Genomic DNA, 25,638 nt, shown 5'->3' on the forward strand with positions numbered 1-25,638 from the left:
AAAGTCAGGAAAATAATAATTGCTTATGAATCTGACTGCTGGTTTGCACAGGAACTTTAAGAACTTTGGCCAAAGTGTGAATCACACTTTAAGACAAAAATTTATAGAAGTCTGAAGTATTTGGTAAAACTGGGAATATCAAACTTACAATGTGTTTTTGTTTGAAGCTCCTTGGTTTGACATATTTCATTTTACTGATTGCCCCCCCCCCCCCCCGCAAAATCCATTTTCCTTAAACTTTTTTAGGAAGTTATTGTTTTGTCTTTTATTCAGTTGGAACTGCTTAACAATGTGTGTGTTTGTTTCAGTAACTTTCAAAACATCATTCCAGTTGCTATTTCATGACTAGTTCCTGAAATTTTGGAAGTGATTTTAGATTGATGTCTAATGCTTGCTTAGTTATTTATTTCTCAAATTTGCCTTGTGAATACCAACCCAGCATCAAAAGAGTTACACATCTTATATATACATTGTCAGAGACTCAAGTAAAGGGATCCATGGGAAAGAAATATTTTGCAGGTGGCATCAGAAATTCACTTACTACAGGTTTCAATGGTTTATTATATTCAGACCTATCTCGGCTTCTTTTATAAAGGAGGGATGGTGTAATTGGTCACTATCTGTATGTATTACTATCTTTGCTCATGACTCATTCCTATAGAATAGCTAATTAAGTTACAGAGAGAGTGTCAGAGTGAGTAGTGTAAGAAAAGAAACAAATTGCATCCTTGAAAGTCACACATTAACACACAGCAACTACTGTTCGGAGCTCCTGAGGTCTATCATAAAAGAGTGCTTGTGACTTTTGTGGGAATGTTCGAAAGTGAGGCAGATAGTTGGGAGTTGAAGACATCATGGCACCACTATTTTATACATAGTGAATTTATGCCATGCTCTGAAATCTACGGAAGTATCTTGGGGCCAGCATACCTGGTATGTGTGGAATGCCAATCTAAGAGGCAACTGGTATTTGATGTAGTTAAGGCAACAGGTGTTTATTAATTGTGTCCTGTGTGCAGAGTATAGGTCATGTGGAGAATACCAAAAAACAAGTTTAAAATACGGTCCTTTTTTAAAGGAAGTAGACCAGATGCTTGAGCATTTGTTACTGAGTGTCAAGAAGTATGTAGATGCTTACGTATATTAATATGTAGAAATCTTGTCAGATAGGGTTTGTTATCCCTACTCTACAAAGAAGGAAACCAAAGCTTAGAGTTAAGTAACTTGCCCAAGGTCAAGGTGGCACAAGATTGGAATTTAAATCTGTCTTGCTTCAGAGCCCATATTCATTATTTCAGTAAACATTTATTGTGTGCATCCTATATCCCTAAACTCCATCAGCTTCTAGGGGTTTCTACCCTCGGGGAGTTTAGTAATGTGATAAATACTGTGATAACAGTGCCGTGGGAGGACTGCCTGCCTGGTTAAACATTAATGCAGGACACTCTGCTCTGTGCAGAGTGGAAAGCAGGGCAACCAAACCTCAAAGTATATTTGAATCACCAGGTGAGTCTTAAAAAATGAAACTTAATGGATTTCATCCCAGACCTACTAAATTGTGATCTCTGGGATTGAGATTACAGGTAGTGGTAATTTTTTTAAAGCTTCTCAGGTGAAAGATGACAGGTAAATATTGTACTATTAAGAAAGAGAGAGTAATTGTCCTCGACTTAGACTCTCAAAGATGATTTTAACAAGGAGAAGGTAAACCTTAAGATGAGCCTTTTGAGATTAAGATTTGATTGACTAGAAGAAGAGAAAGGAATGTCATGATGAAAATGGCATTTAGAAAGATTCACCTGGCTGTTGCAGGAAGGTTGGGTTTTAATTTGGATGACTTTGTATGTGTCAGAGAATAGCTTCAGAGTCCTGGAAGACTTTGGATTTTCTTTTGAGCAGAACCTTCAAAATCCTTGTATCATATTCATTGATTTCAGGTGATCTGACTGATTGAGATACACACATACACACACATTGTTTTTTCCTTAATGTTTGTTCATCTTATAGGATAAGTTCACTGTGATGTAGTAATTTAAGGTGCCAGAAATGGGTTTAACTTTCTGAAGATCGATGTTGTTTAGTAGTGTAGTAGCATCTCAGTAGTATCTAGTCAGAATTTGAGATGTGACTGTATATTCTCTACTTCACAGACATGGTTGTCATTTTAACAGCATGGAAAAGGGGTGTTTGAGGGTTTTTTCAGTCTTTGAGAACCTGATGAATGCTAGGTACCCTCTTTTGGAAAAATACATATGCACACAATTTTTGCTTCATTTTAGACATTCACTAGTCCTCTAAAGCCCATCCAGAGCCTCCTTAGGACCCACTGATTCCTACCACGAGCCCTTGTTATACAGCTCTTGGGTTTTTCTTGTCCTTAGGTAACAGCACTAATCACACAGTAGGTAGACAGTCTATTGAAGAGTGAGTGAGTGAGTAAAGTGACAGGAAAACCTCAGTGAAAGTGAAAGTGACAGGAAAAAATATGAAATCTTGGAGTTACTTCTTCCCAACCTGTTAGTTCTAGAGTGGAGGAGGGCAAAGAGGAGGTAGAGAAAGCAAAGAAGAATGATTTGTTTTCCTTTGTATAGTCTGACTGAACTCAAACAAGGCCTCTCTGGGTTCATAAGTAGGAAAGAATCATACCAATAGGACCCTTCTCTGAATGCCGACAAGCTATTTGGCTACAGACATTATTAATGCTAATGGTTCTGCTGCTAAGGAGTATGAAAGGGCAAAGGATACTTAGAATAGGTTACTTATTAGTGGATTTGGGGGTTTTTTTGCTCTGTGCCTAAATTTTGTGGTACTCTTGATGCATTTATAATAATACAGTAGCTTGTATTCATGGACTGAAATACTCACTGTGGTTAATATGCATGCTTTACCCAAGTTGAGCCATATATTCAATGTAATCCCAATGAGCATCCCAGCAGGGTTTTATGTGTATGTGTGTTTGGAAATTGACAAACATTCTAAAGTTTATGGAAAAGACCTAAACTAGTCAAGACAATCTTGAAGAAGTTAAACAAATTCAGACATCCAGGTATTGAAACATATGAAGCTATAATAATCAAGGCAGTACAAGGATAGACAGATAAATGGAATAGAGTCTATAAACTGACATACATGTATGTGTTCACCTGATTTATAAGATAGGTGCCACTGCAATCCAGAGGGGAGTGGATGGCCATTCCAATAAACCAAAATCAATTAGATACCCATTTGAAAAAAATCTGGGTTTCCCTGGTGGGTCAGTGGTAAAGAATCCACCTGCCAATGTAGGAGACAAGGGTTTGATCCCTAGGTGGGGAAGATCCCCTGGAGAAGAAAATGGCAACCCACTCCAGTATTCTGGCCTGGGAAATCCCATGGACAAAGAAGCCTGATGGGCTATATAGTCCATAGGGTCGCAAAAGAGTCAGACATGACTTAGCAACTGAACCATAACAACAAGAACAATGAAAGAGCTCTACTTCATGACATATACATAAATTAATTCAAAATGGATCAGAGACTTAAATGTGAAAGGTAAAATAACAAAGCTTCTGGAATGAAACATAGGAAAATGTCTTCACGACTTTGAGATAAGCAAAGATTTCTTAACTAGACAAGTAAAGCATTGACCATTTTTTTGAAAAATGTTAACTAGGACACCATTAACATTAAAAATTGATGCTCATCAGAAGTTTAAGGGATTTCCCTGGTGGCTCAGATGGTAAAGAATCTGCCTGCAGTGCAGGAGACCTGAGTTCGATCCCTGGGTTGAGAAGATTCCCTGGAGGAGGGCATGGCAACTCACTCCAGTATTCTTGGATAGAATTCCATGAACAGAGGAACCTGGTGGGCTATAGTCCATAGGATTGCAAAGAGTCAGATGACTGAAGCGACTAAGTATATGCAGCGCAGAAGTTTAAGAGAGAGAAAAGACAGATGTCAGACATCATCCAGCAAAAAACTTGTTTCCAGAATTTATTATGTGATAGAACAATTTTTTAAATAAATGTTTAGCATTTGAGGAAAACCATTAGAAATAAATATTTTACTTGATGTTTTTTCAGACTGTAAATTCTGTATCCAAACATTATATATCTTATAAAGAGCTCCTCCAAATCAAAAATTTTTGCCCATCAGTAAAAGACTTAAGAATTTCACCAAAAATAGGATAACCAAATGGCTAATAAGCCTATGACAAATTGCTCAAAGTTGTTAGTCATTGGGGAAATGTAAATTAAGATTAGTGAGATACTATATGTACCCACCAGAATGGCTGAAGTGAAAGACTGACAATACCCAATGTGGACGAGGGTGTGAATCAACTGAAGCTTATTGTTGCTGGTAAGAATGTAGATTTGTAAACCCACTTAGGAAAACTGGTAATTTGTCACTGAGTCCAAGCTTGCTCTGCTCCTGGGAGACAAGGTGCTGAGGCAAGGAATACAAGTTTAGGCAGACTGACCAAAAACATGGCAGACTAATGTCTCAAAGTAACCATCTTCTTGGTATCTAGATGCCAGTTTCTTTTATAGAACCAAAGAGAAAAGTGCTGAGGAACTAAAGTCAAAAGGCAGAACAGAGAGGGAGAGGCAGTGAGGGAGTAAAGTGAAAAAGACCATCAGTCTTGTAAAACATCTACTGGAATGGCCTGCTTGTGGAAGAGATGTGTTAATCTCTTGCAAACATTCACAGTAGGCAGAGTCAGATTATCTCTTCGAGCTAACAAAGCCTTTAGTTTAACAGTCAGGCAGAAGGCCCGGGTCCTCTAAGACAAGTTGTTTATGTATGATTATAATAACAACAGCAACGAACAGCAAGTCAAAGAAACATTCAACTCGAGTCAGAATTGGTTGTTCTCTGCCACAGTTTCTGCTAAAGCTAAATATACACCTGCCCAGTGACCCAGCAGTTCACTTCAATATACCCAAGGCAAATGATTGCATATATCTACCAAAGGACATGTACAAAAATGTTCATAGCAGCTTCATTCATAATAACATTTAGAAACAACCCCCAAGTTTGCCAGCAGTACTCTGGATAAATACTTTGTGTTATATTCCCTTGATATGATGGTATCCTACACATCAATATAAAGGATGAAGATTCACACATGGTTGAATCTCACAGACATAACAGTAAGTGAGAGAAACCATATACAAAAGACTTGATTTTTTATGATTTAATTTACGTAAAGTTCAAGGACAGGCAAAAGGAATCCAGGGTGATGGAAATGAGAATAGTGGTAACCTCTGAGCAGGTATGGGTTTTGACTAGAAAGGAGCAAGGGGGCTTTCTGGGATGTTGAAATCCTTAATTTCTTGATCTAGCTTTTAACCATGGAATAAAAATTTGTCATGTTATATACTTTATGTGTATAAAAATTATTCAGATTATACACTACAATTTGTATATTTTACTATATGTTACAGCTCAAAAAAATAACATTCTCTACCTTAAACAACTTAAAATCTATTGGGGGTGGGGGTAGGTGAGAGAATGAAGAGGCGGTGGGAGCTCCTTTGCTTAAATTTGGAATTTGAATTAATTAAATTTGAATTCCACAAACAGTTAAATTTTCAGTCTTTACCTTTAGGATTGAGATTATTTACAGCAATTGTTTTATTGATAAAGGGTTAACTAAAAAAAAATACCACTAAACCATTTACTAATGTAACCAATTTTAGGGAATCTTCTAACATCACAGAGGTTAAAATTCTGAAAAGCAGCTACCACAATGAGCTTTTGTCCAACTCTTAAAAGATTTGAGAAATGTGCTGAGACACTGGTAATGACCATTATTTCAGGATGGAGCTTTAGTTCATTTTTTAATTAGACAAATCAGCTTGCTTTTTGTGTGTTTGAGATCCTCAGAGTCTTGAGTCCTTGGTATTTTGGGATACTTTGACTCTTTACAAGTGACCTCCTATTTACATCATAAGGCTAATCTCACATATTTTATTCCCATAAATAATAGAGGGGTTATAGAAGGACTTGGACTGTTTAAATAGTGAGTCAGTCATGAAGTCTGGGGTTTGAAACTCTGCTAATGTTCCTTCTCACTTAACTCATTTACATCACTTCTGAGATTCCTGAATCATCTCTAAGCACTATTTTTGCCACCTGGAAACACTGAATGCTGTCATCTGATAAACACTTTGAGGTAGAAAGAACAGGAATATAAGACAATGGGCATTTAAAAAATTCCAGATAGAGTTTAAAGTATTATACCTTCAAAGCCAAGAACCACAGCTAAATGCTTTGGTGCACATGTCTAACCCTATTTTATATGGCTGTTCTACAGAAAGCCTCCTCAAATTTGGAGTAAGAAAGCCTCATTCTTCTCTATCAAGGTTTAAAATGTATGGTTGTCACTTTCCTTTAGATAACCTCTAATTATAGCAGATAGATTTGAAGTGTAAAATAGCTTTGTCTAATGGACGCTGTCACTCACTGCATTCTGTTTCCCCCCAAGACAGGATGTATGTTGTTCAGATACAGAGCTTAGAGTCCAAAAGATGTCAAGTAAAACACTAATTTCTAACTGCCTTCCTCAAAGCATCAAATATTCATGTTAAAAATTGTTCTATCACATAATGAGAAATGAATTTATGTGAATTTGTGACACCAGCTAATTATAGGTGTTTAAAAATATAGAAATGAAGTAATTTATCTTTCATATGGTAAAAATTATTCTATGAAGAAACTGGAAAATCTGTTATTTTCCATTTATACTAAAATTTCCAAGTATAAACATTTTAATTCAGAAAGGAAATACAGATATTCTTTATAAACTAAGGATACTCTTTATAAACATCTGAACTATTTAAAAACCTTTATACTTAACTGGTATTAAAGTGAATGTGAAAGTCACTCAGTTGTGTCCAACTCTTTGCGAGTCCATGGAATTCTCCAGGCCAGAATACTGGAGTGGGTAGCCTTTCCCTTCTCCAGAGGATCTTCCCAACCCAGGGATCGAACCCAGGTCTCCTGCATTGCAGGTGTATTCTTTACCAGCTGAGCCACAAGGGAAGCCCAAGAGTACTGGAATGGGTAGCCTATCCCTTCTCCAGCAGATCTTCCCGACCCAGGAATCAAACCAGGGTCTCCTGCGTTGCAGGCGGATTCTTTACCTACTGAGCTATGAGGGAAGCCCTAAGTGAGTGAAGGCTTTTTCAATAAAGGAGGTTTCATTTAGTTAAAAACTTTATAAAGTAACAAATTATTGGCTAAAAAAAAAATAATAATAACCTTTAAAATGAACAAAGGACTTCCCTGGTAGTCCAGTGGGTAAGATTCTGTGCTCCCAATGCAGACGACCTGGCTCAATTCCTGGTGAGGGAACTAGGTCCCACATGCCACTGCTCGGAGTTCACATTGCTAAAGATCAAAGATCATGCTTACCACAACTAAGACCTGATACAGCCAAATAAATAAAAATGCTAAAATAAAGTGAGCAAAGTTTCTTCCATACATAAATTGCAAGGGAAAAAGAGAAATAGAGCAGAAATTTATAGGTAAAACTTGCTAGATAATGCATCAACCATAATGTGTAAATCCTCTTTAGCTCCTAATTTAGATTAACACTTTTTTTCCCCCCAAAAAATAAGAAATTTAGAAATCTGAGCACTGGGTATTTGATGGTGTTGAAAAACATTAAATTTTCAGATTTGTTCATTGTACTTTTAAAAAGTTTTTAGTTTTTAGAAATATTTACTGATGTACAGCTGAAAATTTCTTCAAAATTATACAGGGAGAGTGGAGGGTATAGATGAATGGAGAAAGGTCACATATAGATAACTACTAAGGCCAAGTCTTGATTACATGAGTATTCTTTTATATTATTCTACCCACTTTTATATGTTTGAAGTTCTCCATAATAAATTTTTTATTGAAAAACTAAGCTAAAGATCAGGAAATATGAACTTGTACTACACAGTTTATTTCCTGTTAAATACCTTCTTCTGAGTCCTTTGAGCATGATATTTCTCATTGGCAAAATAGGTTTGAATTCTTAGGTGTGACATCATAGATGGGGCTTAAAGGAGTTGGTAGACAGTTGGTAGGGGAAGAAGGCCTATTTGTTACGTTTCTATGGCAGAAATTATATTGGTATTATGCAGCTTTTATAAAGGACTTGAATTTCAGGTACCTTAAAGTCTTTTTTTTTCCACCCTCGTGACTTCTTTTTCTGTACTTGGAATAAAATCCAAAACACTTTCCGTAGTTTAAAGAGATTTTGTGTGATATACTCTTGCCTTTCTCTTCTATTTTCTCCCGGTCTGTTTTCCTCCCACCCTCTGTGTTCCATAGGCACTGGCATTTCTGTTTCTAGAATCCTCCAGGTTCTTTCCTGCCTCAGTGCTTTTACACTGCCTGACCAACTCCTATTCACCCTGCAACTCTTGGTGTTCCTTCAGGGAAGCTTTTTCTTCCACTGCTCTGTACTTTTTCCCTTCATAATAATAAATGTCACAGCTCCGTTTTTGTTAACTATTTAATGCCTTCCTCTCCCCTAGTCGAGAGAGTGGGGTGGTTATTTTTATTCATCATTTTTACCGAAGAACCTCCCAAAGTGCCTACCAGATAAAATACACATAGTAAACATTTTTGAACAGAGGAGTAAAGGATGAATGGTAGAGCTCTCAGGCTCTTAGAGCGAATCTGATTGTTAGAAATAAGGCATTTCTTTCCAGCATTCTCCTGTGCAGGTGTCCTGGTAGCATGTAGTGTATCCCAATTGCCTCTCTCGTATTGGTGTAGCTAAAATTGTCTTTGATAGTAATTTTACAAAGCCTACCTTAATGTTTCAGTGTTTCTTGGTTGATAAATTTAGTTCATCTCAGTGGGCAATTATAATGAAGCCTGAAATCATTAATGAGTTAAGAGTACTTTTTTTGCATTTATGTCATATTTTGGTTCTTTTTTTTTTTCCTCTAAATTTTGCTTTTTTTTTTTTCCTTTCCCCAGGTACTCTCTGCCCTTGACATACTCCAACCTCCACACATTGACTATTTTGAAGAAATGTATCCTAACCAGGGAATGTGAAAGAAGGGAACAATTTTTTAATTAATTTGTTCCACTAGCACCTTCTGGGGTTCATGCCTTGAAGTATATTAACTCTCCTCCTTGCAGAAGTGGTTGAGTACCTAGAACCAGGTAATTGTGAAATCCGAAGTATCTGAAAAAGCTCAACGTTATCAATATATCCTGAGTGGTGATACCACAAAACAAGACTTCTGAATAGATGTTTCACTTCATCCCCACAGCCTTGTGAGATAGGTTATTGCTATTCCTTTTTTGCTGATGAAACCATTGAGGCAGCTGTGTTGTAACAGAATTTGGTAAAGTCCTTTGTCACTATACAACAATTGCCAGTTGGTCAAGAAGATAATACTGCTCTCTCTTTTTTTTTTTTAACCACTTGGGTAAGGTGAAAAATAAAGAGAGCTCTAGAATACTGTAATTCTAGACTTGGGGCACCCTACTCCTACACATTCTCAAGAAATGACTGACCTTTGACCAGCTCCTGGCTGATGGAGTGTCTTTGTATACCTTTTAGTGTTCAAAACTGAGATCTTGGGCCAGGTAAGATGGTTCTGACACACCTTTTCTTTAAACGTATATAAAGAATTAGGGGTTTCTCTGGCGGTTCATTGGTTAAGAAACCACCTTGCAATGCAGGGGACCCCAGTTCAGCCCCTCATGCTGCAAGAAATCTTTTTTTTTTTTTAAGTATATAAAATTAACCTAAGGATGGGTTGAGAAAGTTTTTCTTCTTCTCAGCTATAGGTTAGTAGTAGCAACTGAATAAGAGCATTAATGATTCCGTTTCTGGACTTTCTGGTGATAACGTGGCTCCTGATTGAAGAAAAGAAGGAAGCTGGTAGGAGGGGGGCAGTACTTGTTTCATTCAGCACAATTAAATTTCTACGTTTGGCCAGGAGCCACCATCTTTATTTATCCTTTCTGTTGGTGGGAAGGGAATCCATATATTAGAAGGCATTCCTGTGAGTGTGTAAAATCATTTCTGCCTCTTTGGAAATGAGGAAATTTTCTTTTTAAATAAGAATTTTACTGGATTTACAGGTGTGTCAGAGGTCCCCAAGATTACTGTCAGGTTTGATGATTTGGTGAAACGACTCAAGGACCCAGGAAAGCTGTTCTACTCATGGTTACAGTGTATTACTGCAAAAGGATACAGATTAAAATCAGCAAAGGAGAAAGCTACATAAGGCAGAGTCCAAGAGAAACCAGACACAAAGTTCCAGTTGTGCTCTCCTAGTGAAACTGCACAGATAGTGCTTAATTCTCCCAGCAAAAGTGTGTGACCACAGGAGTAAAATGTTATCGACCAGGGAAGCTCACCTCAGCCTTGGTGTCCAGGGTTTTTGTTGGAAGTCAGGGAGCCTTCAGGACTGACCTTAGCTACTCAGTCTCTAGCCCTCCTCCCTTCTCACCCAGAGGTTGAACTAATGCAGCTGGCCCAGGGCCCCAGGTGAACAAAAACAGGTGTTCACCATAAATCACATTGTTAGCATAAGCCATCTGGTGTGGCCAAAGCATCAGGTATGCTAAGACATTCTTATGAGGCAGGATATTGCAAGAGTTCAAAGGTTATTTCTCAGGGGCCAGTCCTAAAGACTTATGGAATGTGTAAGTTTGGGGCAACCCAGAGCTGCTGTTAACCCTTTATTGCACTTAGGCCATCTGTGGGGAAAGAATGTTTTCATATGAGATAATTGATGAATATGGGGTATTTTTAATAAATATCAAGTATTTGTAGATTTTCTTCATTGAAAATGTAGCTAATTCATTATATCCTTGTCTGTTTTGTCTTATAGTTCAAGCATGAATTCTTTATATCAGGCATTAATTTTTTATACTTGGGTTTGTTATTCCTTTAAAATGTATGCTATTAAAAGTAGGAATTCTCAATGCTTATTATTATTGTTGTTCATAATTTGAGTCTGGGGGATCTTAGATTCATATTTATTTCAAATACTTGCAGAGCAGCGAAAATTTAGCACCGTTAGGGTTTAAAACCGTAGGTGGCATAGGTGATGTAATAGCTGTTGGTAGCTGATTTCAGCCGTTTCATTAGCTAGCAGAATGTTTCTATGAAATTCCTTTCCCTAAAATTGTTCATGAATGTTTATATTAAAAGCCTTTGTCATGAAATATTTGTGGAACCCTCTAGTATACCATTTACTTAAATGTTTTACTTTATTTACCTTTAGGTTAAAAGATTGACACCTGTGCTTTCACAGTTATTAGCTGGCTACAAATGGAAAAACCTTCAAACCTAAACCTCAGTATTCTTTTTTCTGTTATATAATTTTTAGCAATATGTAGAATGATATATGGAAAAAAAGGTGCTTTTCAGTGATTGTGCCATTTGGAAAAAAATAAATCCTGTTAATATAAAAAGAGTTAAACCATAGCTGCCACAGGGTTATAAAGACTTTTTTAAATAAGGAAGACATGGTGAAGCTTGGGGTACAAAAATACTGAAATTATGTGTTTTAGAACAGCTAAATGGAAACGTTTAGCTGCTAAATAGAAATGTAAGAAATGCCTTAGTTACATATGTGCTCTGCCTGATTTTTCTAGTATCCTAAATAGAACCTTTTCTGTGTCCAGTGCTTTTTAATACAAATAAATTTGTTATAGCCAAAGCAAAAAAAAAAGATTTCCCTCAGTTTCCCTCTGAAAAATAAGAAAACTTCTGCCTAAAACACAAAAGTATTGAATGATTAATAGGATCTCAAGTTCCTATTTGATTTCAATGTAATACATTATCCATCTGTACCAGCAGCTCCCTCTATAGTATCTCAGAATCATGGCATATACATTAAACATGGTTTTAGGCAGTGCTTTTTTTTTTTTTTAAGTTGAGGGCTTTTAGAATAGATAATATTTTGAATTTTAAATATGTGATCTTGGAATTGTGCTTTGAAGAAACTATTTTGGAGGCTCTGTTGTTTTAGGTAAGTTCTAAATACATATATTGCTAGGCATCTAATGGATGTCTGATATTTCATCAGTAAAAGAGCCCATTTATGGAGTCAAAAATATATATAAAGGGAAAGAAATAATCTTTAGTAATCTTAAACATAGAGTACCATATTATTATACTTTTTTCTAAGACTAGAAAATTGGGATGTTATAGTGCATATATAAGTTTCAGCAGACAATATTTTAAACCAGAAGACCTTTTTAAAACTAATCGAGTAGTTAGTATCATTTTAGAAAATCTGAGGTCTATGAACATTTTGATGTAATCAAGTGTACAATGTCAACGTGTATATCATGCAGTTAGTCATCTGTTTTTCACTAAAACTGTAATAAAATGACTATATCAGTGCCCACCAAAAATTTAGTTTGGGTTTTGAAAGACCGTGCATCTTTAAATAACTCTTTATGCAACTTTTAAAAAGACAGTGTCTAGATTATAACTGTTTACGAACCTCCCTACAGAGTTCAGCAGATGAATCGGGTCTAAAAAGAGCAGTTAAATTCTACCCTGACCTCGGTAACTTTTAGCGTTTGTGTTTTCATAGTTTTAAAATCTAATATGTCCACCAAAAAATATATTCTCTAATAATTAAGAAAAATTATATTTTTTAACTTGAAACACAGTCTCAACATTTTATGGAGAAGAATATGCATGGTATAAGTCTTCTGTGCTAGAAACAGTTACAGCCTAAAACCAGTAGAAATGAGAAGTCTAACGGGATAACAGTGTGCTCCAGTTTGCCAGGACTCCTGGATTTTACCTGATGTCCTGGTGTTAATAAGTTTCTCCTTTTACTTTCAGAAGTGTCCCTATTTGAATAATAGGTTTGGCTTGTGCAGGCAATGTTAAAACAGGAATTTCTTGTCATAAAGACAGTGAGGGAACCTACATATCCATTTCAGCCAGTTAAAGTCTTTGGTAGGCAGTAATGTAATACTATTGAATAAACTACTCCCAGATGCAGTAGTTTAATTGATAGTATTAGTAGACTGTATTTTATATACACAATATGTACATAGCACAATTCCCTAGTGCTATGAAAGATCTCTATAACCCTCAGGGAACCTTAGGAGCCAGTGAAAAGCTAAGAACAAGCAAAATAAAATGTGTAAATGCAGATATAAGTGCACTCTTTCTGCAGCAAAAGTACCAGCGAGGACTGGAAATCTACATCTTAAGAATTTTGAAGATTTCCATATTGTTAGAATTTCCTCTTCATTTATTCCATAAACATAAGCATCAACTATGTTCCTAGAACCAGGGATTTTTTTCTGTTTTGCTCACTGTTGTGTTCCCAGCACTTAGAACAGTACCTAACATATAGTAGGTGCTAAATAGACATTTGTTGAATAAGATAGTGTCTGACTTAACAGGTTTGTAATCTAGTAGATGATACAATCATATAAATAATATAGATTGGAAAGTACAGTGATAGAAAAAAATCTACATATCCTGAGAGCATTAAGGATCTGATTTTCACTCTTTCCCATTTTAGTTTCCAAGCTGATTACTTGAAAAGCATTTGATGTTTTTAAACAAAAACTTTCATTTACCCACCATCACTACTTCTGGCTCCTTAGCACCAAAGCCTAAGACAGACACTTAGAAAGGCAAAACAGAGGAAAAGTTGGTAGAACAATCCAAGAACAGCAAAATTCTTAACTTTAACCACCTTAGTCTGTATCTCCTCAGCTTTATTTATTCATGTGGCCAAACATTTAGCACTGTTACATGTTTAACATTGTATTAATACTGATCCCTGTGGAGGTTATAGAGATAAGTTGATGAATTGCTTAATTTTTAAAAATTTAGTGTGTCAGGAATTATTCTCAATACTTCACTCTTATCTCCATTTTAAAGATAAAGAAACTATAGCTCAGAGAGGTAGATAACTTGATCAAGGTCTCTCAAAAATGATAGAGCTGGGGTTTGAATCCATGTTGACTGGTCTGGTGGGTCAAGAATCCTATTAACCCACTACTGCCTCTTAATGTTTTCGCTCAAGAAAAATGTTCTCCCTTGAGTCAGTGGGGTGAGATAAGAACTAAAGAAATAACTATTACGTATGGTAGATTGTGTCAGAAGATTTAAAAGAAGAGATTGCCTCACCCAGAAAAAACCGTAAGAAGATTTCATGTAGGAAAAGACATTTTAGTTGAGTGTTGGATGAGAAGGATTTGGATTGGTAACATTGAGGAGGATGGATATTCCAAATGGATGGAGTATTAGCATCTTCTAGGGAATGACTAGAGTTTAGAATGTGTGAATAGTGAGAAATTAAGCTATTTGGAGCCAAGTCATGGAGGGCCTTGAATGTTGAACTAAGTAGATTCATCTTTATTCAGTAGGCATTTTAGAATCCAGTGAAGGATTTTTGTGGTGAGGAATGACGGAATCAGAAGTATATTTTATAAACTTAACTAAGTTTCTGTTCGGGTGTTGAGAAAGTTCTAGAATCAGAAGTGGTGATAGTTGCATAACATTGTGAATGTGCTTAATACCACTGAATTAAGAGGTTTTTGAGCATAGCAGTGGGACCAACCATAGTCTAGAAAAGGTAGCAGAAAAGGCAGCTTACTCCTCCACTTACCAGCTCTTCAAATGGAGACCATGTTACCCAAATCATGTTGATGCTCTTCATATAAATCCATTATAAATGTTTTTTGATGGCCAAATTAACTAAATCTTAAAAATGTCAACACCTAATTCATTTGCTGTTAAACTTTAGAAAATGAGAATATATTTTTTAGGTCTAAAATTCCAATGTTATTTTCATGCTGACGCATCAGCAGTAGAAAAAGCAGAATTCAAAGTCAGGTGTGAGAAGTTTAAAGATATTTTCCTTTGACTCTGCCTTGAGTTAATCACCCAAAATCTCTGCATCATTCATTCTCTGAACAGTGAGTTTTTGAACTTATGGTGGAGTCACAGTCCTGCGTTTAAACTGAAACATATGCAACACGGTTTTCTGAATTTAACATGGTTAAAAAAGAGAATTCAGTTTGTGCCCAATTCCATTCATTTACCTTCTTTTCCAGAACGAGTGTGAGACAGAAATCAGTATGTACTGTACCCTCAGTTAGTTTCAGCTCCCATAGGCTTCCCACAGTGAGAGCATTTCACCAAACTGAGTGTGATACTGGTGTTAAGAGAGGTACTTTTATGTGGCATGACCCCTTAACACAAGCCGTCTGTTTCATATGGGGTTCAGTCAAAGAAAACAGCACTCTGTTCCAATGCCAGAGAATACAATACTGTTGAATTTAATGAGAGTTTGATATGTTGGTTTCCAACATGGTATCTTCCCAGGTGACTTCTTTTTGTGACACTTGGTGTTCATTTTATGCCTTAACTTTAGAACTTTACCCTCAGGAAAGAGGTACCAGCAGGTAGTAGCAAGTATAATGGCCATTGCTTTTACCCTTAAAGAGTTCATGGTTCAAAAGAGATGATCGACAATTGTGAAATAATTATAATACCAGGGTAATCAAGTGTACAATAGAGATATTAACCACATTTTCTTATGTATGAAAACTTCCCTGCCCTCCTTCCCTCTCCCACAAAAGAAGAGTTTGGAGGACTTACCTGGAACTTAAAATTTTCATAGAATAAAACATTTTCCTATATCAATTCATTTGAGATCAATTGCGTATTAGTAGGATAGATATGGGGCTTTCCTGATAGCTCAGCTGGTAAAAAATCTGCCTGCAATGCGGGAGACCTGGGTTCAGTCCCTGGGTTGGGAAGATCCTCTGGAGAAGGGAACAGCTACCCACTCCAGTATTCTGGCCTGGAGAATTTCATGGACTGTATAGTCCATGGGGTCTCGAAGAGCCGGACTTGACTGAGCAACTTTCACTTCACTTCAGGATAGATATACTTTCCATATTTTTTCACAAAATTTTAGGCGGTTTCTGGTTTCTATTTGTGGGTCCATATAACCCTTTTTGTATAGCTATTCTAATTAAATAGCAGTATGGAACAGTGCTAAAGGTGGTACATCTAATTGCATGATAAAGTATTTATTCCATAAATGTTAGAAAGTAGGTACTGTGAGCAAGTGAATAAGGTACTCATATCTTTTTCCCCCAACTTCATTAAAATATAATTTGATACATAGCAGATCTTATATCTTGACAGAGGAGGCAGATCCCTTTAAATGGACCATTGTTTTAACTTCCGTCTCTTCCCAGTTGCCATAGAAAATACTCAGACTTCTGATATACCTCTCTCAGATTGTTGTAGATTTTTGTTCTCTGTATATTTTGAATCCTCTCTGCCCTATTCCTTTTAATAACTCTGACTTTTAACATCTTCAACCAAAAATGAATTTCACTGTGATGGGTAGTACTGGGCAGGTATACTAAGGAAGCATCTAGAGCTTGGCATGTTGAGAGGCTTGTCCCCCCTTCAGAATGCTGTGGTTGTTTATACTGCTGATAGCAGTCTACTGTCAAGTTTTAATGACATCATTCTTGCAGCTTTACAGTAGATCAGACTGGAGTAAATTGCTCTCAAATTCTGTTGGGTGAAGGACGTTTGACACCAGATCATCTGGACATAGAAGTGAGTTTTTCAGACCTGTTGCGAAAGGGTGTGTGTGCTTAATCGCTCAGTCGTGTCTGACTCTTTGTGACCCATGGACTGCAGCCCACCAGGCTTCTCTGTCCATGGGGATTCTCCAGGCAAGAATACTGGAGTGGATTGCCATGCCCTCTTCCAGAGGATTGTCTCAACCCAGGAATCAAAGCCAGGTCTCCTGCAGTGCGGGTGGCTTCTTTACCATCTGAGCCACCAGGGAAGCCCTAAGAAAGGGTGGATAGGTCTAATTTGAGGACCCATTGACAGTAAGAAGCATGAGGCATTTTATATGACTGATATGTGCATCTTTATCCTCTGAAGGGGTTAAGTGGGGATTGAAGAATTTGCCCCTTCTCTTCATTGATTAAAAAAAATTGGAGAAATGTTTCTCAACTTGGGGAGAGACTCTTCTCTCAAATATATATATTATGTCCAGAAAAAGTAGTGACTATTTTGGTCATTAATTCTGCTTCTATTCCTTGGCTCTTTTTTTTTTTTTAATTATTTCTTTATTTTACTTTACAACATTGTATTGGTTTTGCCATACATTTGACCTGAATCCGCCATGGGTGTACATGTGTTCCCCATCCTGAACCCCTCTCCCAAGTCCCTCCCCATCCCATCCCTCTGTCTGGGTTTGTGTATCTCTGCATTTATTTGCTTTGTGGGGCTATGATGACAAAAGATTAGTAATCCCATACTCTACTACGAACATTTGACAGATACAGAAACTTGCCTTTGCCTTCTGTAGGGCACTTTGAAAAGAAAAGACTGAGGTTTGAAATAATATCATATATTCTAGGATGCTTTTTCTGTCATTGCATATGTGGTTATAGCTTTAGTGACAAGGACTCAGCGAACGGAATCTTCTGGGCCATGACAGGATGTAGAATGACAGCTTTCCCGTTTTCTGTTTTTGTTTTTTTTTCCTTTTTTCACATGGTAGAATTGACTTTTTTTAGTCAATTTAAAATTGCAAATTAAAGGTGGTTTTAATTTTTTTATTCTTGACATTCTATACAACAAATTAGTTACCTTAAAAAGAAGAGGAATTTGCCTTAGCCTAGGAAAGATTGTTATATTCAAGCATTTTAACACCATGACCTTTTATTCCATTGATTTCTATAGAGAAGCACGGGCATGCTTCAGAAAAGGTCAGTGATTCTAATTGAAGCACACACCAATTTTTTTCTAGTTGCAAAGGCGCCCGTGCTTTTTGTTACTAAAAAGATGATGAGATTTAGAGCTGACCATTTGTTACCAGAAAGCAATTTTCTCTGTGATGCATTGCTGTTTTTCTTTCACATGGAAAGCATTGTTTGAAATCAACAATATCCGAAAACCAGATTTTTCCTTATTCATGCTATTTAATACCCCTCATTTTTATTTATTTACATATCTGAGATCTCAATTGAAATTTCCCTCTGTGGACCTGATTTTGAAAGAAAAAATGTGAAGAAAATGATACCTATTTAAGTCTCTCATATTTATGGTTATAAGATTTTCCTTCCAACAGGAATGGCAGGATTTCAGAATTAGTGCTTAACATGAGTTTAAGCATGTTTTAACTGTCATTCTTAGACTTTTCGTAGAAGAGACTCTCTGGCTTCAGGAACCAAACTTGGGTATCTACATACTATAGTCCGTTAAACCAAAAATTCACTGTGTCTTTTTGGAAAAGCCACCTGATCTTCATATTTGTTCTAACTTATATTGCATGAAGATGGAAGACTTTTTTTTTTTAATGGTTGTTAAATTGTTGGCCAACATGTCTCCTACTTGATATTTAATATTGCAAGAGTTATTTTTTATAATCTGGTTTAGTGTTGGTCTTTGTCCAGTATGAAGTGGAAGAAAGAATTGCCCACTTTTTAATATCTAAAGTCAGGGATTAAAATTGTGTTTTCAAAGCTTTCTGTCTATATTCATTATGGAGGAAATAATTTGTGTTCTCCATTTTCTCCCAACTCAGCTAAACCAGCTAAATACCCTTACTTTGCTTTCAGAAAGCTTTTTAACACATCATTAATAGTTTCTCACACAACCTCAGTTGCTCTTTCCACATGTTCTCAGACCTCAGTTAAGCAGGCAGGTCAACCCACTATAGTTCTGAACTTTAGATGGTGAGAGTTTTTTAATCTGATAGGGTAGTTTTTAACATAAGACCACATCACAGATTTTCACACATATGCACACCTTGAGCTGTCCAGAATGATTAACTCTCTATTATTAAAGTGCTTATATAGTAATGCTTTCTTATGACATTTGCATAACCTTTATCTATAGCAATCATTTATTTGTAATAGTTTATAAACTCCCCTGGTTCTTACTGACTCTAGGAGCTGGGTAATGAATCACCTTTATTCTCTCTTGTCTGAGAGGTGGAAACAATCTAAGTCATAGACTGATTGGCAGGCTCAAACATGGGAATATGGAAAATTGACCATCATTGCAGGATTATTATATTAGGAAATTGACAAGCAAGTATCTCCCTTTATTCTCTTTCAAAACCTTGGTGGCTCCTCCAATATCTGTTCTTGGTCAGAGCCTAAATAACAGCACTCTTAAAATCAGTCCCATTCTCTGCTCCTTCTGCTTACCATGCTCTCATCGTCGGTTAGTTCTGCTGCCTGACAAGAGCAGTCTTGAATTCAGTGACTGTCGTGTCATGAAATGGGAACAAACTCCCTATCTTCTGTTTATTTCAAAATCTTTTGATCAGTCCAGGGCCAACCTTGTCAGCATTCTGGCTAGCTTGAGGTAATAGAAAATCTATCATAGAGGCAAAGAGCATGGAACCAGACAACCTAGATTTGAATCCCAGCTTTGCCTTTTACTTGTGTTTTCTTGAACAAGTTACTTAACCTCTCTGTGCCTCAATTTCCTGGTTAATAAAATGAAAATGTTTAGTAGTGCCAAAAAGAAGGCTGAGTGCCAAAGAATTGATTCTTTTGAGCTGTGGTATTGGAGAAGACTCTTCAGGGTCCCTTGGACTGCAAGATCAAACCAATCAATCCTAAAGGAAATCAGTACTGAATATTCATTAGAAGGACTGATGATGAAGCCCCAATACTTTGGCCACCTGATGCGAAGAGCCAACTCATTAGAAAAGACCCTGATGCTGGGAAAGATTGAAGGCAGGAGGAGAAGGGGACGACAGAGGATGAGATGGTTGGATGGCATCACTTGACTCAATTGACATGAGTTTGAGCAAGCTCTGGAAGATGCAGAAGGACGGGGAAGCCTGACGTGCTGCAATCTGTAGGGTTGCAAAGAATTGGACATGACTCAGCAAATGAGCAACAACCACCCTACAGAGTTATTTTGAGGAATAAATTGGGATAGATAGTTAGAACAGTACCTGGCACTTAACAAGTACAAAAAAGTAGTAAGGAAAGGCCTTATAGATAAAGTAGAGCTTAGTGAAACTATGGACTTTGTGATGCAAAGTGCACCAAGCCAGCTATGAACAAGTGGTATTAGCAAGTCCTCATCACAAATGGATTTTCATAGTGGCTGATCAGTAACTACCTAGCCCGTTTATAGAGAGTTGTTTTTTTAAATAAGATGTGAACTGTTAACGAGGAATGGGTTGTCAACCTCAGTACCTCATATTCTCTTACCTGGTCTCCTCTTAACCTGAAAATATATTCTGTATACATCTTGCTGGCACCCCCAAGCCTTCCATCCAGACTGCATCCCCGTTATGGCTTTCTTACTCCTCTTTCCATTACCTTAACCAAACTCTTCTTATTAATTAGAAAGACATAATTTCCTCCTCCAACCTATCATCCCACAGCCACTCACCTTGGGACTTCCCTGGTGGCCCAGTGGCTGTGACTCTGCACAAAGGCTACTCCCCTGTTACGCCCGCAAGTAGTAGTCGCATCTCCTAAGTAGTAGTCCCTTCATGGCTACATAAAGATTACTTTGGCCTTAATGTATTTTAGGGCTTCCCCCGTGGCTCAGTGGTAAAGAATCCACCTGCAGTGCAGGAGCTGTGGGTTCAATTCCTGGGTGGGGAAGATCCCCTGGAGGAGGAAATGGCAACCCACTCCAGTATTCTTGCCTGGGAAATCCCATGGACAGTGGAGCCTGGCGGGCTACAGTCCATAGGGTCACAAAGTGTCGGACACAACTCAGATGACTTAGCAGCAGTAGTGTATGTGCAAATCCTGAGGTTGTTTTAAAAGAACTGTTTCAAGTTCCAACTCACAGTTGGAATTTTTTTCCTTCTGCTTTGAAGAGAGTTGCTATAGTAGGAACAACTTATTCACACCAGCTCTTTGAAACACCTGTGTTTCAGGTGACGCCAAAAAAAAAAAAAAAAATCTAAAGCTAGAATCTAGTCTTTTCACCTCTATTACAAAATAAATATACCTCTAAAACTTCCCAGCTGGTGGGGAATGAAATGCTGCCAGGCTTCCCAACTATTAGAGGGTAATAATGAATAACAACAAAGCCATACCTCATTTGAGCCCCTGAAAAGCCTCATAACCCATTATCATTCTCTTGAACTGCTTAACCTTCTGGTTAACCTTCTGATTATTAGCCTCTTGAAATATTTAATCCAGGTGTGAGGATTTGGGGATGCTCATAGGGCTGTTTATTTGATCTTTTGGTCCTATTCCACTGTTGTGACTTCATTTCTATTTTTTAAGGTTGGTAGACACCAGGGAGACATGTTACATAGAGACCCAGAGGTTTTAGAAGTCACTAAATTTATCAGACCTGCCTTAATTGGAGGATATAGGGAAGCAGTGGGGCTTTTAGTCACTTCATAGACCAGCTGAGTCTCATGCTACGAACTCAGTTTATTTGAGAGCAATACTTCAGGGAACTTAATAAACCTGTAGCACACTAGCACGAATCTGTATTTTAACCAGAGTACAATTTATGTACTACTTATTAATACATTGGTTTGCTCTGTGTATAATATATAATGCCGTTATTAAACGTTAAGTGCACTGAATTGTTGGTGTGGGTTTAATAATTACATGTTTAATTGACAGTTTTCCTCTTATTGATACATCACTCAGAGGTGGCAAGAGAACCCAGTAGATAATAAGATTAGGTCGAAGTGGTGTTTTTTCAAAGGAAATAGGATATGCATGAGCCCAGCAGAGTTTTGTTTTGTGTGTGTTGTTCTGGATATGTGGTATACTAACCAGTTAGGGGATGCTGATCTAATAGTTAATTTTTGCCACCGTGAGGTCAAGTCTGAGAAACTCCAGGTGTCTAGAAGTTCTTTACCAAAACCAGAAGTCCCAAGGGTGGAGGTCTCAGCGATTAACACTTTTAATTGCTCCCTTGAGTTTCTAGTCCTTCCAGAACCAACCCTCTCTCAAAAGTAGTATGCAGTATGCCAAGAAAACTGCATGAGACCTGTTAATAAGAAGTGAATATAATTTTCCTTTTCAGCAGCGATATCCTTTTAAGATTCTGATCTTCTTAAGATCAGTACCTTAAAGGAACTTTTTTAATTGGTTGCCTGTTTTGTGTTCTTTTTTCTTTTAACTTAGATTCTTTTGGCTTTCCCTTGGGTAGGGAGAGGGAAATGTTAGGAGGAGATAAGAGTACAGTTAGATGTTCTTCCCATAACAGTGATGATAGTAGCAGCAGCTATGTGTCAGACATTTATATGTGATTCACATACAGCATCTGGATCCAGTAATAACCCAGCAGTGTAGTAGATGTCATTGTATTTCTTTTATAAATGCAAAAACAAACTCAAGAGAGGTTATTTAACTTGTCTGATGTTACCAAGCCAGTAAGTGACCAAGTCGAGATTCTAACCTGGTCTTTAATTCCAAAGCCTACACCACACTGCCTCCCACTACCTAAGTCTGTTTTAACTCCTGATTCTAAACATCTGCCCTCTTCTCAAGTAGAATTATTTTGTTCACCTTTTTTGATGTTTCATCTATTGAAAGACAAAGCACAGATGAAGAACAAAAGCTGGGGTTTAGCACCAACTCTCCTGTGTACAAGCTATGACCTCTGGCCAGTTTCTTCACCTCTCTAAACCTCTTTGCTTATTTGTATAATGGGAATGTTAATAGGACTTAGAGTAATTATGAATAGATGAGACAAATTAACTTTAAGCTAGAGGTCTGACACATAGAAAACTAGCAATATTTTTAATCAAGTTTCTGTGGCCATGTACATAAAATCTTTTTGCTTCCTTCTTTCTCTACCTGATTTTTACTTGTCAGTCTTATACTTTTTCTAATCTCTTGAATGTTGCTTTGCATTCATTCATCTTTTCTCTCTGTTTTGTCATTGAGTTAGCATGCTCTCTACACCCCTTGGTACCCAGTCAGTATTTATTGATGCTAATGATAATGGTTAAACAATGATGCTTTTGGCACCAGTCCTGCAGCCTCTGAGACTGCCTGAGTAATCATGACTTCCTAAAAACAGAGACAGACTCAATCATCTTTTTCATAATTGAAGGTCAGAATTTAATGTCAGCATTTGTTTCTGTGGTGATTATATAGCTTTTTCTGTGGAATTACCTTTGACAGTTGGAGTAGTCGGGCTTTCTGGCATGAGACTGATTATCATGCATTCTTAAATTACTTTCTAAAATAGATGCAGCATCATAAAGGTGGGTTAAACAAATATTGATCATAGTACAGATTTGTTTTAATTGGAGCTAGAGGTCAGTCAGGGGAGGCCTACCATTGAGGGGCAGTTGACTACCAGACTCTATCTGCATTCGTTCCCTAGTTTTCTTGCCCATAATCCTTTTTGGCATCAAAGAACATTGTACAAAACTGTTTTTAATCCTAAACATGCCTTCCTTTTCTCCACCTTTCTGGTACCTCTAATATATTTCTACCTCATTTCTTTGATTCTCAGAAGACTTCTTATTTTTGCTTTTTCTGCTTCAAACTCTGCCCTCATGAACACAATTTTATTCCTCAGCAACCCTTTGTGGTTGTCCAGCAGGGTATCCTGCATGTTATGTTGATATTTGGGCCCTACGCACTAACGACTCAGCTGCTAACACTGATGGGCATTATTCTAAAGAACATCATGTCACTAAGGCTGAATTTTATAATTCATTAATGATAACATGCTTCCATAATTTAGAAATCCAGATTTTTTTATAACAAAAGGAAATAAATAGAAAAATATTTAATAAAAAAAAGAAAAACTTTGTGCAGGAAAGTAAACAGCAAAATTAATACCCTGTCTGTGACAGATTTCACTTAGTAGTAATTACTTGTTACCATGTCTAATGTAATATAATATATAAACTTAAACATTTTTATTTTAATCTCCCACTAAAACCTGTCCTATATTTCCAGCAATCTATAGTTCAGTCTTGTTTTCTTCCCCCATTTTCTTCTCAAGGGCTCTCACCACACAGTTAGCTGGGGCTTCTTTATGTATATACACATTAATGTGTGTATGCTAATTTTTTTGTGTTTTCCTTATCCATTTAAAGAAATAGAGAATATGAAGCTATTCAAGTAACTGTGTATGGTTCCTTGGTGCAGGAAAGTGTTAATTGTCAGTTTTAGTTTTATAACTTAAGAAAGGTGAAATAAGGAGTTCTCTGGCAGTTCAGTGGTTAAGACTCTGCTCTTCCAATGCAGAGGGTGAGGGTTCAATCCCCACTCAGGGAACTAAGATCCCACATGCCACATGGCATGACCAAAATATAAATTTTTTCTGAAAAGGGAAGAAGAAAGAAGTGTGAAAGGAATAAAATTTGAATGAAGTAACATGGGAGATAAAAAAAGAGAGCGACAGAGAGAATATGAGGTAGAAAAACTTACCTCCAGCATTTTTTTTTTAACCTTTGAATTATTTTTCAGTTGCTGGCAGAAGGAGTATCATTATTTAGCTTGTCAACCTGACATTCATTCACCCGAAGCATAGATCTGTTGCAGGGGAGTGGTACAAGATTGTTATGAGGGTTAAATGAAGTGATCTGTGTTAAGACTGGCACGTAGTGGGCTCAAAGATGCTTTTCAGCAAACAGTGGGATTGTTTTTTATTTGATTTGTTTTTTCATTTTTTTTTTATTTTTTTTTTATTTATTTATTAGTGACAGAACTAAGACTACAGTTCAGGTACTAGAGGAAATGAGTAAGAGTGTGGATTTGGGCAGTTACTTCAGACACCTTTGGATTCAGTTCCTTCCAAAAGGAAAGACTAATACTCAAAAAGAGAACAGTTAGTTCTCTGGAATAACCTAACTTGTGCTGTGACAAGTCAAAGAGATAATTCATAGCAAGTGCTTCCAAAGTGCCTCACATATAGAGGGAACTCAATAAATGTTCAATGTTTTTATTTTTGTTATTTCTCATGTTTTGTTTTGTTTTTTTTTTAATTCTTAAGGTGAACCATTTTAGGAAACCTAATGCATGACTTCCCTGGTGGCTCAGTGGCAAAGAATCTGTCTGCCAATGCAGGAGTTGCAGGAGACGCAGGTTCCATCCCTGGGTTAGGAAGATCCCCTGGAGTAGGAAATGGCAACCCACTCCAGTGTTCTTGCCTGAAAAATCCCATGGACAGAGTAGCCTGGGGGCTAAAGTCCACGGGGTCTCAAAGAGTTGGACACAACTGAGTGACTGAGCACAATGCATGTATGTGTGTGTGTTTATAGATATAGGTAAATTGCCAATTAGAATGTGCATCTAATTAGAAGATCAGTATGAGCTGAAGAAACCTGGATGGTTTCTCACGTGTTTCACTGAAGGTGTAAATCTCTGTAGTTATTGGCATTTAGCAATTCTAATAATTAGAGGTTTATCTTTTTAGAAGAATGTGTCTTGGTTCTGCTGCTTTGCTTCTCTGACTCCTGTTGGCCCTGTGATGGCAGATCTGCCTTATTCAGTCCCAGAGCAGTGCTAAGGGGCTTTACGAGATCAACAGCCATGACATTGTTGTGATCTTTGAGTGAATCTGTTGTAATTGTTTGTTTGATTGTCCACCTGCCTTGGTGGGCTATGAACTCAATCATGGCAGTGACGCTCTTAGACTCCATCACATTTTCAGTGCCTAGAACAGAGCTTATGTCTGGCACA

At 37.2% G+C, this 25,638-nt stretch overlaps 1 protein-coding gene across 2 annotated transcripts in view; it reads left to right on the plus strand.

Moving 5' to 3' along the window:
- Positions 1-25,638, plus strand: part of NLK (nemo like kinase) — a 124,088-nt gene that overhangs the window by 64,418 nt on the left and 34,032 nt on the right. For both annotated transcript variants that reach the window (XM_043903150.1, XM_043903149.1), the window contains exon 3: positions 8,965-9,020. In XM_043903150.1, coding sequence (XP_043759085.1) covers positions 8,965-9,020 — 56 coding nt within the window. The remainder of the gene's footprint in view (positions 1-8,964; positions 9,021-25,638) is intronic.

This window comes from Cervus elaphus, chromosome 5 (genome assembly GCF_910594005.1).
Source record: "Cervus elaphus chromosome 5, mCerEla1.1, whole genome shotgun sequence".
Taxonomy (NCBI): Eukaryota; Metazoa; Chordata; class Mammalia; order Artiodactyla; family Cervidae; genus Cervus; species Cervus elaphus.